The sequence below is a fragment of the Agelaius phoeniceus genome, chromosome 6 (genome assembly GCF_051311805.1).
Source record: "Agelaius phoeniceus isolate bAgePho1 chromosome 6, bAgePho1.hap1, whole genome shotgun sequence".
Lineage (NCBI taxonomy): Eukaryota > Metazoa > Chordata > Aves > Passeriformes > Icteridae > Agelaius > Agelaius phoeniceus.
In genome coordinates, this window is record NC_135270.1 from 12,718,045 (window position 1) to 12,735,612 (window position 17,568).

Below are 17,568 nucleotides of genomic sequence, written 5' to 3' on the forward strand. Positions count from 1 at the left end.
GATGTTAATGACCAGTCCTCCATAGGTATCAAGCAACAAGTCACTGGATCAAGGTACATCTTTGCCTTCATGAATGACCATGAATTTAAGATCATCCCCCAACTGAATTAGCACTAACAAAGCAACCCACAGCAGGCAATTGGCACATCTTTCTTTTCCTCCCTGTTCCCCTTCCCTGGAGTTTACTCCATGGCTTGCCTTACGTGGTGTGTAGCAAAAAGCTGTGCTGTGTAGGGACAGGGCACAGAACTGTGTTTCACCAGGGTAAGCCAGGCCTCAGATGTGTCACCCTGGAGGCCCCAGTGCATTTGCACAACCACAAAAGGGTTTATAATCCAGTCTTATGTGTGAAGAAAAGCCAGACCTTTGCCAGGGTAGCAGTTAGGAACTGCAAATTATTTCAGTGACTGAGTGTTGCATAACTTCAGTACTTGGAGAGAGTTTTGATTTATGGGTGCAATTAGTGAGGGAGACTACAGGTTTGATAACTAGAAGGTTTGCTTTTGAAATGAGAACATGCTTGGGATAATACTCTGGCAAGTTGAAAGTGCTTTGTGAATGGCTGTGGCTTACACAAACACGTTACAGTCTCAGGTAATGATCTGTCTCTTTTTTTATTCCTTTTTCTTTTTAAATGGCAGCTCACACCCAGCGCCTTGTGCACATCCAGTCAATGCTGAAGAGGGCTCCAAGCTATCGAACCCTGGAGCTGGAGCTGATTGAGTGGCAGGAGCGGGAATTATTTGAGTATTTTGTGGTAGTGTCCCTGAAAAAGAAGCCCTCTAAAAACACTTACCTCCCAGAAGTGACATACCAGTTTCCCAAGGTAAAAGAAAAATTCCTGTGTACAGCTCATTTTAAGATCAGTAAGGTGAATAAATGGAAAAATGAATAGAAATCCAGTTCTTAAATGGAGCTTTCAGAATTGTTCCAAACCAATCTGTTACAAAGCATAGAGAAGGTAACTGAAAGCTTTCCCTGTTTTCAAATTTATCTTTTCCGGAGCTGGAGAATTTGGCCTGATAGTGGATGCTTTAAACACTGTGTTTAAATTCAGTTTCTAAATATTTCACTTTTTGGCTATATTAGGATTTGTTCCAAAACACGCTGAAGTCAATGGAAAGACTTTTGCTGATCTCTGGCATTTCTCTTGTGCTCTTGCAGCAGAAAGGTATTTGAGTCAGGGCTGTGTTGTAAGTGGCCATTGTACAACAAGGGAGTTTCAGACAATTAAAAAACTGTAAAGCCTGTCCTGGAGTCATGCCTCCCTCTGCCAAGCACAACCACAGGACAATCTGATGGCTCTCAGAGCTGCTCAGTGACCCTGCCCCTGAGCAGAGCTGGAGGGGACACCCAGGGCTGGCTGACCCTCGCTGTTCTCCCGGCAGCTGGAGAGGCCCACCAAGCAGATGCGGGAAGCGGAGGAGCGCCTCAAGGCCATCCCACAGTTCTGCTTCCCTGATGCCAAGGACTGGCTCCCTGTCTCTGAGTACAACAGGTGAGTGCTCCAGAGCTGCTCTGCACCATGGACTGGTGCTGGAGTGCACTGGAACAGCCTCAGCCTCGTCAATGCCCAATTAAGGAAGCAGCAGTTTGAGTCTTGGCCACTTTGTGATCAAGCAGCTGTATTTAATTTTTCTTTCTTTTGAAGTTCTGTGTTCTTTTTCTTCCCTATTCTGCCTGCCTCACAGGCCTGTGTGGCTGAGGGGAAGAGGCTTGAAGGTTCCTCTGAGTCCTAAACTCAAAAGAATAAATGAAAGTATTTAAAATAAATCTTAAAAAGGATGGGGCCCTGCCTACCCCCTGCCCTAGTAATTCGCCTCAGAGTGCTTGTCTAACATTGCAGGTTACCCCTTCATTTGGTTCAAAATGTTGCTGTCTGAGAACTTTCTTGGAACTGTGCTCTGTCCTAGCAGAGGAGCCCTCTCTTCCTTCCATTGGAGATGAATCACTGCAGGAGAAGGGCAAGGAAAAGGAGAGCCAGGCTTGCATTTTCTTTTTCCTTCAAAGTGACCACGAAAAATGTATAATTTTTTTTCCCCTGCACTGATATGTGAGAACTGGTTGTTTCAAAGGTGTAGAGTAACAGGATAGGCAGAAGGGATGGAATTGTGGAATGGTTTGGGCTGGAAGGGACCTTTAAAGATCATTCAGTCCAACCTTTCTGCCATGAGCAGGGACATTTTCAACTTGATCAGAGCCCTGTCGAGCTTGACCTTGAATGCTTCCAGGGACAGGACATTCACCACCTCTCTGGACAACCTGTCCCAGTGTTTTATCACCCTCATTGTAAAATATTTCTTCCTTTTATCTAGTCTGAATCCACCCAGTTTTAGTTTAGAATCACTACCCCTTGTCTTATTGCTACAGACCTATTAAAAAGTCTATTCCCATCTTTCTTAGAAGCCCCTTTTATGTATTGAAAGGCCTCAATAAGGTCTCCCCAGAGACATCTGTAATTATACAAACCCTGGCGTTTCAGCACCAGGAATTGTTTTATATAATACCATTTAAAAGTTGCAAAGCATTCAGGAATGTTTCACAGCCCAGGCATGAATTCACAAATCACCCATCCCTTTACTTGTGCTGTTGTTTTACTGTAAAACTGTTGTTTTACTGCTCTGTCACAAATGGTATTTGTCCTAGGCAGAGACATAAAATGAATTGGATTTTGGAAACCTGTGTTGTTTCTGGATTAGAAAATGATTACTCTCAGAGAATATCTAAGGTTCTTGTTTTAAGAACAAAGCTCAGTCCAAAGACAGGATTGAACTAAAGGTAAAGGAGCATTGGAATACTGCCCTCAAAATCTGATTCTCATATTTCTTCTACAGTCACTGACACTTTGCACCCATCTCTTCTGCTAAGACAGCTGGGTTGTCCCTAACTATACTGCTGCCAGATTTTTTCCACAGAGTATGTCCTAATGGTGAAGACCTTGCAGTGGGTAGCATCCCTCACTTGATGAGTGTCCCTTGCTAAGTGATCCACCTTGTAGCCATGCTGTAGTTGTGCTATAATCCCTGCAATGGGCAATTCCCTTTCTCCTAGTGAGACCTTCTCTTTCATGCTGACTGGGGAGGACGGGAGCCGGCGCTTCGGGTACTGCAGGAGGCTCTTGGTGAGTACATCCCCCTCGCTTCAAAGGGCAGAATCCTCTTGAAAAGGATCTCAGAACTCCATTCTGAACTGAAGGTGTCTCTCATGGTTTTTAAAGGAAACAGGGTTTGAAATAAGAATTTGTAATGGCCATTTTAATCAGATAGATCCCAAGGTTTGTAGCAAATTCCTGAGAATGTGGATCCTGAGAATGTGGAAAGTTTCTTGTGTGAGCACTTACTTCATAAATTCTTTATGTTATGTACTTTCAAGCACAGTCAGAAATACTACAACACTGGAAACAAAGGCAAAGCTGGTATTTCTAAACATTTGTGAGTAGTGTTTATCTCTTAGGCAGCTGCTTACATCTCAAATGACTCTGCCAGCACTGTGTCATCAGTCTGCAGCTCAGAGCCTTGCAACAGGCTGGTGCCAGCAGTGGGAAGTCTGGTGTCTCACACAACTTTCAATCCCCATGACCAGAGGTGGTCAATAGGTGAGGTGGGGAGCCTACAAACAGCGTTGTCCCACCACCTGAAAAATCCCTGGACACTTGATAAACTTGAGAGCACAGCAGTGTGTGTATCGAGGGGGAGGAATCTGCTGAGTGTGTTAAGGGAGGTGGAGCACAATGCAAAGAGGGATTCTGGTGTCCATCCTGCACACCTGATGGGATGGCAGCAAAGCAGAAAGCAGTTGGTTGTCCCTGCACTAGCCTTGCACCTCTTGGGTAGGTTTGGAGCTGTTTGTGAGTGACTAGGTGGGGAGCCATGGCTCCTGTCATGTTCTCCTGGCTGTTGCCCACACTGGGCTGGGGAGCTTGTGTGGATATTGGATACTGCAGGAGTCTTTGGCTGACTCTCTGTGCCAAATGAATGTCTGCAGCAGTTTGTAAGTATGTCCCCCCTCTCTAAGAGTAACTCACACTGGCACTTCCCCCCCTTCCCTTTCTGGCATCATTTCCCACCTTTTCAGGCAGGGATCACCTGCCTTCAGTAGCTTCCAGCAGAGCTCTCCCTGTCACTGGCACAGCACCCCCTGTCCTGCGCTGCTGCTTGTGCCTGACCCTGCTCTTCCCCTGCTCTCTGTCTGTGGCAGAGCCCCTGGCATGCAGACTGCAGATGCTGTCTGGGAGGTTTTCTGTGTGTGGTTCCTCTATTTGTGAGAAGTTTCATTAAGCTAACATAACAGAAAACTTGTTTATCAGTTCTGGGGGCGGTGTTTGCCATAGGTAGCATCACAGAGAGTCACTATGTATTAAACAGTGTGTCACAGTGGGCCACAACAAGGTTGATGTGTGGGCAGGAAATGTCACTGAAGGCTTGTGCTGCAGTAAATCTAGGGCTGGTCAGGGGGTAACTCAGGGATGAGCAAGGAAAGCACCTAGAATTCATCCTTGCTCCTTTAAATAAGCATAACAAGATACAGGGCAGCAGTACAAATAAATTTTTTTAATGAATTGTCATTTAAAAGGATAATAAGGTCTTATTTGGGAAAAAAATAACAAAATCTCAGAAAATGTTGGTTAGAATAAAATTATGGATTGTTTTCACTCTACCAGGTAAAGGTGGTTTGAGACTTTTATTTTTCTGAGAATGTCAGTACATTTGTAATCATGCCCAGAGCTTGCCTCTGTGAAATGCCAAATGGTTGATCCTGAACCATGCTGAGACTGAAATAACCAGTGGCAATAAAAGAGATTTATACACAGGAATATTGAATGAGTTTTTCAGTGAAACATTAACATGGGGGTTTTTTACTCATTTAAAGCTCAGTGAAATTCACCCTACATTAAGGACAACCTAAAAATAGAACACTGACTTTCAGCTGGTGCAAAAGATGGCTGAGTATATTAGGAAATACCAGGAACAGAATTAAATCAATAGTGCATGCTTTTATATAATGGTGTTTTGAGACAGCATTGGAGATTTTTATACTACCCTGGATAAGGCAAAACTCAATCAAATAGCAAAAAGAAAAAGGGAAAATAAGTAGTGCTTTGCTAAATCTATCTAATAATTATAAAGCCAGTTATAAAGCAGATCTGCTGCTGCCACCTTGGGTGATCACTTAATTCAGGTTGCTTAATCTGGATTCCAAACAGAGAAGCCAGAAGATTCTGTCCCAGAGAAGCTGAGATGTCTCATCCCACTGGTACAGCCTCCTCAGCCAAGGAAAGGAAGGAGTGATGCCACTGCACTTCACCAGCTGTGCCCTTCACGGGGCAAACCCAGCCATGCTCTTCTCAGAGCAAAACTGGGGCTTAGAAAGAGAGGGCATTTTGGAAACTGCAGAGAAACAGCCCAGCATTTCTTCTACCTGTGGAAAAGGCAAAAGTAGCACACATCTTTTATTTTGGTGCTGCAACCTCCTCCTGTCCTGCTGGGAGAAATGTGGAATCTGGGTACTTACCTGAAGTGCCTTTTCCATAGGGTTTGGAAGTGTAACAATTTCATGTCTTCTGCAAAGGTTGGTGCATGGTGAGACAGCCTTACTAGTGTGTGCCATTAAACCCCCCTAAAATTCTTATAAACTGGTCCACTTTAAGCCAAGCCAACTGCTGTGAGGTTAATTCCTTAGAAAATTCCTTCCTCAGCTGTCCTGGTGGGGGATGCTCTTGTAATACCCAGCAATAGGTGTCTCACACCTTCTGGTACATTTGGCAGCCTCGTTGGCAAAAGCTCCATGGCTGGCTGATCCTGTGAGGGTGCCTGGCTGCTCTTCTGCAGGGTCTGCTGTGCAGATTCCTGCATTTAGGGAACAATTGTGTTTTGTCAGCCTTGCTCTCCTTTGGCGTGTTGTGATATGAACAAACTGTTCCACTTTTTTTTCCTTCAGATCTCAGATTCTTCCAGACCTTTTCTGGGGTCTGTGTGCCAAAACTACCTCAAGGGATACAGTGACAATTATGTTTTGTTTGTTCTACAAATCCTGTACAGTATCCCCTTTAAATGTATTTATATTGTTTTGTTTCATTTTGGAACAGGATTAGAATGGAATGTAACCTATTGTCCCACAGCAGACAATCTGCATTTCCATAGATAGCATGAAATTTTCCAGTTACATCTTGATACCTCCAAGGCAATTCTGCAACTGCTTTTCTCTTGAGTGCATGTGTCAGCAGCAGAGATGATCTGGGCACCCTTGCAGGGGCTGTTTCATCCTACGCCTCCCTTCCCTCTCTCATAAAATTTGATCCTCCAGCACTTTTCTAGGCTAAGACAAGCCAGCCCCAGGAGTCCATGGAGGAGCAGCTGCCTGAAGGTGAAGTGTGTACCTGAAAACATGGAAAGCAGGTGTTAGGTGGGACTAGCCTGATGTCCTGCATTTGCTGGGGACAGGAGAAGGGCATTCATTACAGTGTGAAAGCAACTTTTGTGGGATGCAGACTGTTTATGGAGCTGCAAAAAGCTCATTGGAAAACCCTTTTTCTCCTTGCTCCCTCCCATCCTGCCCTTGCCCAAGCAGTTTGACAGCCGTGTGTACACTGAGTACTCTGGCACCCAAAGTTCATGTTTTATAGAACAAGAAGTCTTTAAGAAGTGCTTTTGGGTTTTCAACACCCACAGTTTTCTCATGGTCACAATTTGGATTGGCCCTAACAAGGAATCAAGAGCCTCCATAGAAACTGATTTTAGCCTCCCAGAGTTGGAATTGTTCTGATTCCTGGCACCACTAAGCAATATCTCTGTTTCTGGATGTACTGGATAGTGCATGTGCTTTGCAAAGGCCACTTCCCTCACAGCACAGCTCAGTGCTATGGCAGACTGGGAGGAGATCTCTGAAGTCTCCATAGAATCCAAGCACATGGACAGGGAGGTGAGATTTGAAAGAGAAAAATGGCAGGCTTAGTTTTTGGAGCAGAAGCCTCTTGTTTTTCCTGCCAAAGATTTTGGAGTGGGCTTTAGTCAGTAATATTCAGATTAAACTCACTATAAAAAAGGGTGTCCTGAGCCACGTGTGGACCAGCCCTGATGCAGAGCTTGGCTTCTCCACCTCAGCCAAGTTCTTGTCAGTTTATGTTCATAATTTTGGGAAACTGTCTTGTTATCATCAAAACTCTTTAGCATTTTCATTTTGTGATACTGGACTAAGGCTGAAAATATCCTGGGCTCCACAAGAACAAATTGAAAGGAAATCAAGCCCAAAGCATCATCTGCTCCATCTCTCTTCTTTCAGGAGCAGTGCAGTGCACAAGGGCAGAGTCACTCAGGTGCCTCTCAGCTGGGCTACTTCAGCATTTTGCTTTCCTGATCTGGACCTATTCTTTGTGTGCAGGAGTGAGTCCTGCATGGATAGCATGACTCCAAGACTGTGTAGCCACTTGGCAGAGCACAGCCTGCCACTTGGGACAGCTCCCTTTTGGGAAGAGAGGAGGTTACACTGGTCCTGATGGGCAGACCCCAGTGTCCCCTAGTGACGAGGGAGGAGTCCAGGCAGGAGTGGCATGCCCCATAGGATTGTCTTGCCCAGGAAAGAAGCAAACTAAAGCACAGTGGGTGTTTTAGATCAGTCTAAAGTGAGGTGTAAACTGGTGGCTGAGAGGGGAGGTTATCTGAAGGGTTGCCAATGCTATAAATTTGTTAAGTTCTGCCCCTCACAAAGGCTCTGCTCAAGGTTTTTGCTTGCTGCTCTTACAGCTGATGTGTGTGCATCTGTGAGGCTGTGCTGTTTGCAGGAAAAGCTCTCTGAAATAACAAAAAAGGATGTCCTACACAGTGAGAGCAGGGAGGGAAGAATCCCAGCTCCCACAGGCATGTAGCCTTTAAGACATTTGAAAGCAATGATATTTCATAAAGGAGAAACTTGGAGTAAGTGCTAAGCAGTTATTGTTTCTGGTCTTATAGATGACCCAGGAATGTGATGTTTTTACTGGCACTCAGTGAGACAGCTCTTGGCTGGGAGCTGTCCAAGGCTCCTGGCATGGCTTCGGCATTCCTGCAGATTTGACACAATGATTTTAACCAAAATCCCACATGCTTGATATAATCACTCAGTGCCTTTAGAAAGGATTTTATACCTAATATGGACAAAAAAGGGCTCTGCTTTTTCAGAGATGTGACGTGTAGTGAGCAGGTTTGGATCCAGAAATAGACTCATCTGTATTCACTTAGCTTTGGAATTTTTTTTTGTGATCTTTATTATAACAGGCAGGCACCTGCTGAGTGTCCAAGTCTAGAGTGCAATATTCAGGTTTAAAAAGCACAGCTAGCCCTCAGTTTCTCTTGATTGTCATCTCTGTGGCATGTGAATTTCAAACACTCCATGGGGAAGTTGAGTACCAGTAGAGTCCAACAAGAGACAAAGTGGAATAGGCAGGGTAGCAGAGTCCAGCATGCTGAGGAAGTACCATTTGCTTCTCCAGGATAAATCTTATATGGGATGGTTATAGAGGATGGTCTCCACAGTTTCTCTTGGGAAGGGGGTAAGAGGGATGTGTATCATTGATTCATACTTGCCACAGTTTAAGTTATGTGAGTTTCATGTTTATCAGGAGTTGGTCTGAGGAAGTTAATGTTTTACTCATGCAGCCTGCTTTGTTTAGGTTGTGAGCTCCCTTTCTGTAGGTTGAGCTCTCTTTGAGCACCATAGAGTGAGGGAGTGGGGACCTAAAGCCATCATGGCCTCCCTTAATGTTGCAGTTCTTCTCTTGCAGCACACAGCCCCAGGGTGGCCCCACTCCTTGTGCTGCAGCAGGAGCAGGGCACGGAGATAGCAGAGGCATGACTTAGAGCCCTGGTTCCATGTGCTTTTATGGCTGCAAGCTGGAATGAGGCTGGGATGCAGCTCCAACAGGCTGTGATTTCCAAAGGGGATAAGCTCTATCTGTGCCTTTCAGTTTCCTGCCTTATGGTAGAAATATGATGCTTTTCCAAGAGCAGCTGTTTGTTGGAGAAGCAAATAGTGAGAGATGTCACATGATGGCCAACTGTGTGGTCAGAGAGAGAAGTGTATTTCCTCATGGCTCCACATGAATGTGTAATTCCCATCTCCTCTTTTGCTGTTATCAGCCCAATGGAAAAGGCCCACGCCTACCTGAAGTTTACTGTGTCATCAGCCGCCTGGGGTGCTTTGACTTATTTTCTAAGGTAAGGAGATATTTTTTAATATTGCTTTTTAATTTGATTGTTTACTGGGACACATCTGCAGTGATGAACCAGGCAGGAAGAATTCCTTCCTTTGATGGGAGATAACTATTTTACAGTTGCTGTTTTGGATATTCCATCCCTATTATTTGGTTCATCAAAGAATGTCTTATTACTTCTGTGACTGAGGCAGAAATTGATTCAGAAAACATCTGGGTGTCTGTATGATCTGGCTGACCAAAGTTTTTTCCGTTGTTTTCTACAGCCGTTCTGTGCTGAGCTGTAATTCTTGGCATCCATAGTTTGGATGATGGGCCAGTACCACTTTTACTCCAACACCCTGTGGAATGATGAGGTTGAGAAAAAAGATTATTTGATATGTGAATTCTATACACTTAAAACTAGTGACAGTTTTATTTTTTTCACTCTAGGAGTCTAGGATAAAGCACAGATGATCTTTTCATTGACCCAATTTTAATTGATTGCATTTTAATTTGCCAGAGATTTTCACTTCAGATACGGGAAATCTCTCAGAACTTCCACAGATTTTACCTGCTAATTTTCATAGGAATAAAATAGAAAAGAGCATGTAAATCATTGATGTTAAATAAAAGCATAGCATTTCTATTGTTCATATGATCTAATATTTATACAGAATATTATCTTTACAGCAGGTTTTGAGTTTTTCTAGATAAAACTTTAACACAAGGTTTTTGTGAAGAACAACAGTTGGGTTGCAAATAGTTAATTGCAATTTTGCTTCTGATGTCATTCATAAAGCTCTGAAATCAAGGGTTTATGACAGTGTCTCTTAGGTGTAATATGTATCTAAACCCAGATATCTGTGAGTGAAATGGAATACTTTGTTCTGGGAGGATCACCCAGCTCACCACACTCATAGTGTGCACAGAACTCATAAGGCTTTTTGTTTGCTATTATGTTTTTATCTAATTTTGATAGTGCTCTATTTTACAAAGGAAGATTTGGGAGAAGGAAAAAAAAAATTAAGTATCTTCCTTAGAACCAAGTATCACTGCAGCTGAGGTATAAGGTCAGACAGCTGGCCCTCAATACAATGAATAGCTGTCTCTGCCTTACACTGTGAATGATGAAAGACCGTGGGATATTAAATCTTGGATATTATTTATCACAAAAGAAAAAAGATTCCTCTGGTTTAAAATGTTTCTTTTCCTATTTCCGATAACTTTCATTATCTTTGTCTTCCACAAAGCCTTTCCCGCTCACTCACTGTTGTAATACCTATTGCCGAGACAGACTTGGGAACCACAGATATTTTAACTTCCAGCCAGTTCATTTGGTCATGGTTTCAACAGCTGTTTCTGACCATTTTATCTCTTGGGATCTCTGTTCAACTTTTATTTTGTTTAAATGCTCCTTTTATTTGCATTGTGAAGGTCTTTGGAGCCAGGCATATGACACACACATGACCCCAAGTCCAGCAACAAACTCATCAAATAGCCGATCCTGTGGCTGCAGGAACACAGCTGAGTGCTGGCAGTGTGCAGGAGCAGCAAGGGACCTGGGGCACAGCCCTGCTTCATTGCTGCTTCCCACTGGTTTTGTTTGCTGAGGATGGCTGTGCTGCAAATTACATCAAGGGTGAAATTCATGGCCTCATTTATGGTTATCTGCCACTTCCAAGGACTGGAATGCAAGTTATGTACACAGGGCCAGCTTTGCTTTAGTTAGGCCTTCATTATGTCACAAGGAGGAAGGGGAAACTATGCACCAGTGAGTGCCTCTGCTGGCATTTGGTGTCACCAGCTCTCCTTACAGGTCACCAGCTTGTGCTTAAGTTTAAGTTTTAATGTTTGCTTCAGTGAAAATCATTTCCAAGAGAAACAAGAGAAAATGTCTGGCTCAGGCCCACTAACTCTTGTATGGCCTTTTGCTCTGGAGTGGTGGTTAAAGGATCACCATTGCAGGTCAAACCACCAACTGCTTTGAACCTTGCTTTCTGTCTTTAGCTTTATCATCTATATGCTCAGTTTAATGTGGGAAAACTTAGCTGTGATCTAATTTATGTTGCCCCATGTGACCAAAGAGAGAAGAACATTATAGTCTCCTCTATCTTTAAGAAGTTCCATCTGCTTATTTCAAGGCTAGATTGCCTGCTGTTTCATCGAGAGAAAATGACCTTAATGCAGGCACCAGTGTGAACAGCTGGGTGTGCTTCAGGGGTAGCTGAGGGTCTCCAGCTCAGCACAGACTCTGACTTGACAGCCACTGCTGGGACCATTTCAGGAGCTCTGTCCTGCTGTCATAGTGGCAGCATTGCTTTCTGACTTCTTCCTGCCCTCTCAGTTGAAATGGAAGAGATGCCCAGTGCAGAAGAAAGCTTTTCCTTGATACAAATTTCAAGATATACCACTGAGATGTGATGCTGACCTGGGCTGTGATCATGGGATTTGTCTTCATCTTTCTCTCCTTCAGCTCACCCTGTTGTTCAGGCATAATCCCAGCAATATATACATCCCTTTAGTCATGTTGAGTCTTCTTTGAGTCTTCTTCCTCTTTTTCAGACTTGTTAATTCTTCCTTGCCTCTGTGTTAATAACATTCACAAACAGGCTTCATTTTGTAACAAAAAAACATGGATTGATGGTAATGAAGAAATACATGGCAGAGGAGACATAAATTTAGACCTGCCATGTGTTTAGGCACGTGTAGGTCAAAGGATGCTTCAAAAGTCTATGTGATGCTGATATGTTCTGTCTCATTTATGTCTTACTAATGGACCAGATCCTGGATGAGGTTGAAAGGAGAAGGGGAATATCTGCTGCCCTGGTTTATCCATTTATGAGAAGTCTGATGGAATCTCCTTTTCCTGCACCTGGAAAGACAATCAAAGTCAAAACCTTCCTGCCTGGAGCTGGAAATGAGGTAAGAAGCAACTGCAAACATTAAAAGCCAAAGCCTTACCCTTTACCACTTCAGTATCAAAACAGCAAAAGAAAAGCAGGAGGAGACAAACCGATCCTGCAGGGCTGTGGGGTGGCAAACCCTCAAAATAAGCAGAGTATGAGCTGCACCACTGTGGACATGCTAATGCTAGTTCCCATTGATGATTGTAGGCCAATTTATGGTTATGTATTTATTATTTTATGTTTATTAATAAGTTGTGTGTAAGAAAAGCAGCCATCACAAATGTCCCAGTGTGCCAGGCCTAGTGCAGCTCAGAGACTGCAGCCTTGCTGGGCTTTATCACAGTGATAACAGGCCAGTGTGAGTTTCCCATGCTGTCTGTACCTGAGCACTTCAGCAGCTGCTTGTTATTTCAAACCTTGTTACTGCTGGTCCTGGCCATGGTAGGAGTGACCAGCAGCATTTAAGTGGCTCTCCTTGGTAAGAAATACCTTTAAACTGGCTCTCAAAGGAAAGTATGTCATGTAAAACTCTTTTGTGTGTGTGTGCACACATATAATAGATGCCACTTCTTTTTATTCCTGACTCAAGTAGCTAGAAGCTTAGCATTAGACAACATGTGCCTAATTGGAAATGGCAGTATTGATTAAAAGGCTTTTTCAACTTGGGGCTGGCCAGCCATTTACCATGTCAAATTTTGTTCTCTGCATGCCCCTATTTAAGAATAGAGTAGCTCCACTCAGATGGTCAAGCATATACAGGAGATTCATTACTGAAGACAGGAATAGAATTTGTCCCAGTTATTAAAAACAGAAGGAACTCCCCTTTAGGGTTATTTCACCCTCCTTAGGGTTTTTTACAGTGCCTTTGTTATTTTTGCATTAAATTGTATTTTCTCTAAATGTAACGCCAGTGACTTCAATGGAGTGGGCCTGTAATGTATGGTATGAAATGTACAGGGTTCCTTGTATAAGTGACTTGCAAGGCATTTTAAAATCACATGCCTTTTCTTCTGGAGAGGCAACATCTGAAAGAGTGATTGGCATAACAGGGAAAAGAGCTGACAATGCTTTTTCTGTGTGAATGTAACTGGGAGCCATGATCTGCAGCTTCTCTATCCTCTGCTCAACTTCTAAACTCTCCCAGAGAAAAATATTGAGATAATTCCAACAAACAAACAATTCTCTTCTGGCTGAGCTTTGCTCTCTGTTGTGCTAGTACAAACTCGTTATTTAAATGGAATGCACTAGCTTAATTAGGAACAGAATCTTATCCTTCCATTGTGGCTCCTCTTGCCTAAACAAAGATGGTGATTAATTGGGAAGCAGACAGTGTATTTCTTTGTGATGAGCAGACTGAGGCAGCAGGCTTTGCCAGGCAGCAGAAAACATCCCTGGTATTTGTAAAAGCTGCCATAACTTGCATTGCATCCTACCCTGCAGCAAGATTTTCATGTTGGCAGGTTTGCAGTAGAATCAGCCCCTCCTGATTTGGCACATGCACTTGATTTGAGCTTGCAATCCCAGTGCTAAGGAATGGAAGTGGGCACCTTTGCTGATTGTGAGAAAGAGTTAGGCAGCATTTCCAAGGAGCCATTCCTGGTACAGTCACTCCACAATTTGTTTCTTGCTGTTGTTTGGGGCAGCAGCTGAGTGATGGGTGTCTATACATCACACTGTTCCTGTATTTCAGGCTTAAAAAAACCAAATCTATTTGATTTGATACATACTGTTCTAAGAGTGGCTTTCTTTTTACAGTTGTTGTGTTGCTGATCACAAACAATATCACAACTAAACTGATATGAACTTATTTTGTTTACAGTATCCTGTGATCTTGAACACATTCTTAAAACAGTGTTTGTGAGGAATTCAGTAAGGGCTACCCAGTTAAAACCTGATCCAGTCTGCTTGTGGAATGTGCTGTCAGCTGCATGAAAACATAAAACTAGTCTAAAGCAATAAAGTGATGGTGATTTTTGGACATATCGAAAGAAGATGCATGCATGTTCCTGTTGACATATATTCAGAGATTTCAACATGACTTCAAGTTGGCCAGCTTCTTCCCTTTCCCTTTTCTGTTTCCTCAAATTCCTCAATGGTCAATCGTTTGCTCTCTTGTACTTCATATTTTTCTCCTTCTGTTACTCTCTTCTTCACATTATTTTTCCCTCTTCTTTTTTCTGTCCTCTGTCTTCAAGTTCCACATCTGAACATGTCAATTGCAGAGTAAAAGGAAGATCTAATAAAGGAATCAAGGAAAAGGCATTTGAGAAAAGGAAGGAGAGGGCCAGAGGTCATGGATGAAGTATGAAAATTAGACTGTAAAGGGATGTCACAACTCAGCTTCTAAGACCTTGTCCTGACTCCCCAGTTAAGTATATATATGTGTATGTATCTTTATATAAAAAGAGAAAGATTTTAAACATTATCTAGTGAATTACACATTACAGAAGAGTGGAAATAAAGTAAATTGGGTTCAAAGTCTTCCTGGCCTTTTAGTTGAGTCCCAGGCTCCTATCTAGATGTTAATATGAATTGTTAGCCAAGTTCAGAACCCAGTTTACCTTGACTTTATGGCTGTTTCAACCCTGTAAGCTTCCATCACCAGTGTTTGATTGTTTATTTGCTTCATACTCTCAACTCAGCCAAGCTTTACGTCCCTTACAGAATGTTTGGAAGGGGGAATTATGCTTCCCTTGGAGATGACAGCAGACAGTGCACACTGCTGTATTCTGGGAAGAATGGCATGCAAGGAAGGAATTGTGCAATACACCGTTTTTCTGTGTGTGCACACGAGGGGCTGGGTCACTGTGTGTCCCCTCAGGCACGGGGCAGTGCTGCAGTATAGTAGAAATTTTCACCCCTGACAAAGGAGAGGAATGATGAGGAGGACTCCATCTTATCAGAAGGCTAATTAATTACTTCTTTGTACTATATTATTCTATATTATATTACACTACATTACATCTAAACTGAATCTGCCAAGCACTCAGCTGCACTCTACTGCACAGAATCTCATGACTGTCAGCTGGCAGTCCCCACACACACCCCTGGATTTGGGTGGTCAGTGAACAGAACGCTCACACCAAAATCCAGTTATCAATTCCCTTCAGGTAAACAATCTTCCTCAATGCATTCCACTTGTGAGCAACACAGGAGCAGTAGATGAGATAAGAATTGTTTTTTCTTCCTCTGAGGTTCGGAGAATGCGAATCTCAGAAATATTCTTGGGAAGAATTGTGCCTTGCTTTTGTCTGTGAAGAGAAACGTGGCCACCCTGCAGGGCCAGGCCGTCTGCAGGCCCCTGGCAGTGCTGACCCTGCTGTTGTTGGCTGTGTGTGCAGGTCATCGAGCTGCGGAGGCCCATGGACTCCCGCCTGGAGCACGTGGACTTCGAGTGCCTCTTCAGGTGCCTGAGCGTGCGGCAGATCATCCGCATCTTCGCCTCGCTCCTGCTCGAGCGCCGCGTCATCTTCGTGGCCGACAAGCTCAGGTGAGTGCTGCAGGCACCTGCAGGACAGTGCTGGCTCTGGGTGCAAAAGGCTTTAGGGAATGTACTGAATGGTTTTCAGAGGTCAGGATCTTCTCACTGGAGGATTTAAATGTCTTTTTACATCTGTGGGTGTTTCTGTCTTTCCCACCTGTAAAACGGCGATACAACTTCTCACCTTCTTCACAGTCAGCAAATGTTTGCACAGCAATTTGACACAGTGTAGTGCCAGCAATGTTTCTGTCAGGTTTTGGACACAGAACACTCATAATGAGTAGCAGAGGCTGTCACTGAGGTGCTTTACCTTGTGCTTATGCAGTGCAGGCAGTGAAGTGAGGTGCTGAGAGCTCCCCTGATTTGCTCTGTGCAATACTGAGACTTTATGTTGGGGCTGTTTCAATTCCTGCCCTATAAAACCCAGCCAGTGGGAGTGTTAAACTGCTATCACAGCGCTTCCCAACTATTTAGGATATTTTTCCTGGTGCTCATGTGACCTGAAAACATTTACTTTTGGAAGCTCCATCTTGGGCTCCTTGCTTGAACCTCTGAACACACCTTTTGCTTCCCTGCCCTTTGATTCCAATCTCCCCTCTTTGTTCCTCTGAAGCATGAACTCAGCCCAAGGTGTAAGGAGTGAGAGCAACAGGCCACATCTCCACATGGCCTTTCCCAAGGAAATGGGAGCTCTGTGTAAGCTGCACCCCTGGCCCACAGCAAAGAAACATCTTATTTTTAGATGCTTCTGTAATCCATACAGAAAAGTGTGGGTAATGTAAAGAAGACATTCTTTTCTGTGGCATGATACATAATAAAAAAAGGCAAATAAAAGTAAAGCCTGTGATTTATTAGACTCAGGAACATCCAGCATCTTTTAAAAGGACACCAGAGGCTGTATGGGAGGTTAAAAACACAGATGGATCTACCCAAACAAACTCTGCTAAACATTTTATCAGTCCCGACCTCCTCTGAATGACTGCCAGAAACAATAGCTGCACTTAGTGGCCGCCAGTGTATATAATAGCAAAAATACTTTGCATAGTAAAAGCTTTACAACCTTTAGGGGAGAATTTCTTAAAGCTGCAGACCCTTCTCAGGTTATAAAGTTACTTCCTTAGCAGTCTTTTTTGTGTCTAGAACAACAGGAACATTTTATTTTCGTCCCTTCTCTTGTCAGTAACCCTTGGTTTAAATGACCATTTGGGATGCCTTAATTTCACATAAACCTGTGATGAGAATTGTGTAACTAGTCCAGGGTTTCTGCAGTACTTTAGTAGACATATGAATCACACTATGAATATTGGAGCAGGTAGCTTTAGAAATACTGTTGGTGTGTTCCTTCTGACTTTTCTTACAGCATGTTTATTCACTTTATTCTGTCTGTTTCTGTTTTGCCATTCTTTCAGCACCCACAAGTCTGACTGTAATTCAGATTGACACAGGTCTGCATTCCTTCCAAAGGCACAGTGATCCGAGTGGAAACTCACAGAAGTGGTACAGCAAAAGTGAGGGCTCTGCTGTGCAGCTGCCAACTGCTGCTCTGCTCTGGAGTTCCCAGTTGCTCCTCTGTAGTGTTCTGTGGATCACAGGCACAGTCCTGCAGGGATGCCTTGCTGTGGGAAAGATCCTCAGCCATGAGGGATGAGACAGACAGCAGCCATTCCCTGGAACATTTCCCTGGCCTAGCCAATGTCATATAGTGCCCTGGGCACTGTCCAGGGAAAATCAACAACTAAACCTACTTTGACAGGCTCAAGGTAGCTTGGCATGGAACACAGTTGTGTTGCTGATAGTGAGGGCTTGTGGTAACCCAGGACTTTATCGGGCAGCCAGGGTTTTATACATTGCAGCCCTGGCTGGGAGTTCAGGCTTGTCTGTGCAATTACCTTTCTCTCGGTAGCTGCCTAGTCCCACAGGCCTTGGAGCATGGAAAAAGAGTTCTGCTTACAGACAGTGTGCTGCTCACCCTTTGGCACACAGAAATAGGGCACCAGGACCAACAGGAACCAGAA

General features: G+C 43.7%; 1 protein-coding gene across 7 annotated transcripts in view; it reads left to right on the forward strand.

Moving 5' to 3' along the window:
- The window catches only part of DENND2B (DENN domain containing 2B), a 153,869-nt gene that overhangs the window by 115,780 nt on the left and 20,521 nt on the right, over positions 1-17,568 (forward strand). For all 7 annotated transcript variants that reach the window (XM_077179835.1, XM_077179836.1, XM_077179837.1 and 4 more), the window contains 6 exons: positions 642-826; positions 1,389-1,498; positions 3,052-3,121; positions 9,111-9,188; positions 11,948-12,088; positions 15,414-15,562. In XM_077179835.1, coding sequence (XP_077035950.1) covers positions 642-826; positions 1,389-1,498; positions 3,052-3,121; positions 9,111-9,188; positions 11,948-12,088; positions 15,414-15,562 — 733 coding nt within the window. The remainder of the gene's footprint in view (positions 1-641; positions 827-1,388; positions 1,499-3,051; positions 3,122-9,110; positions 9,189-11,947; positions 12,089-15,413; positions 15,563-17,568) is intronic.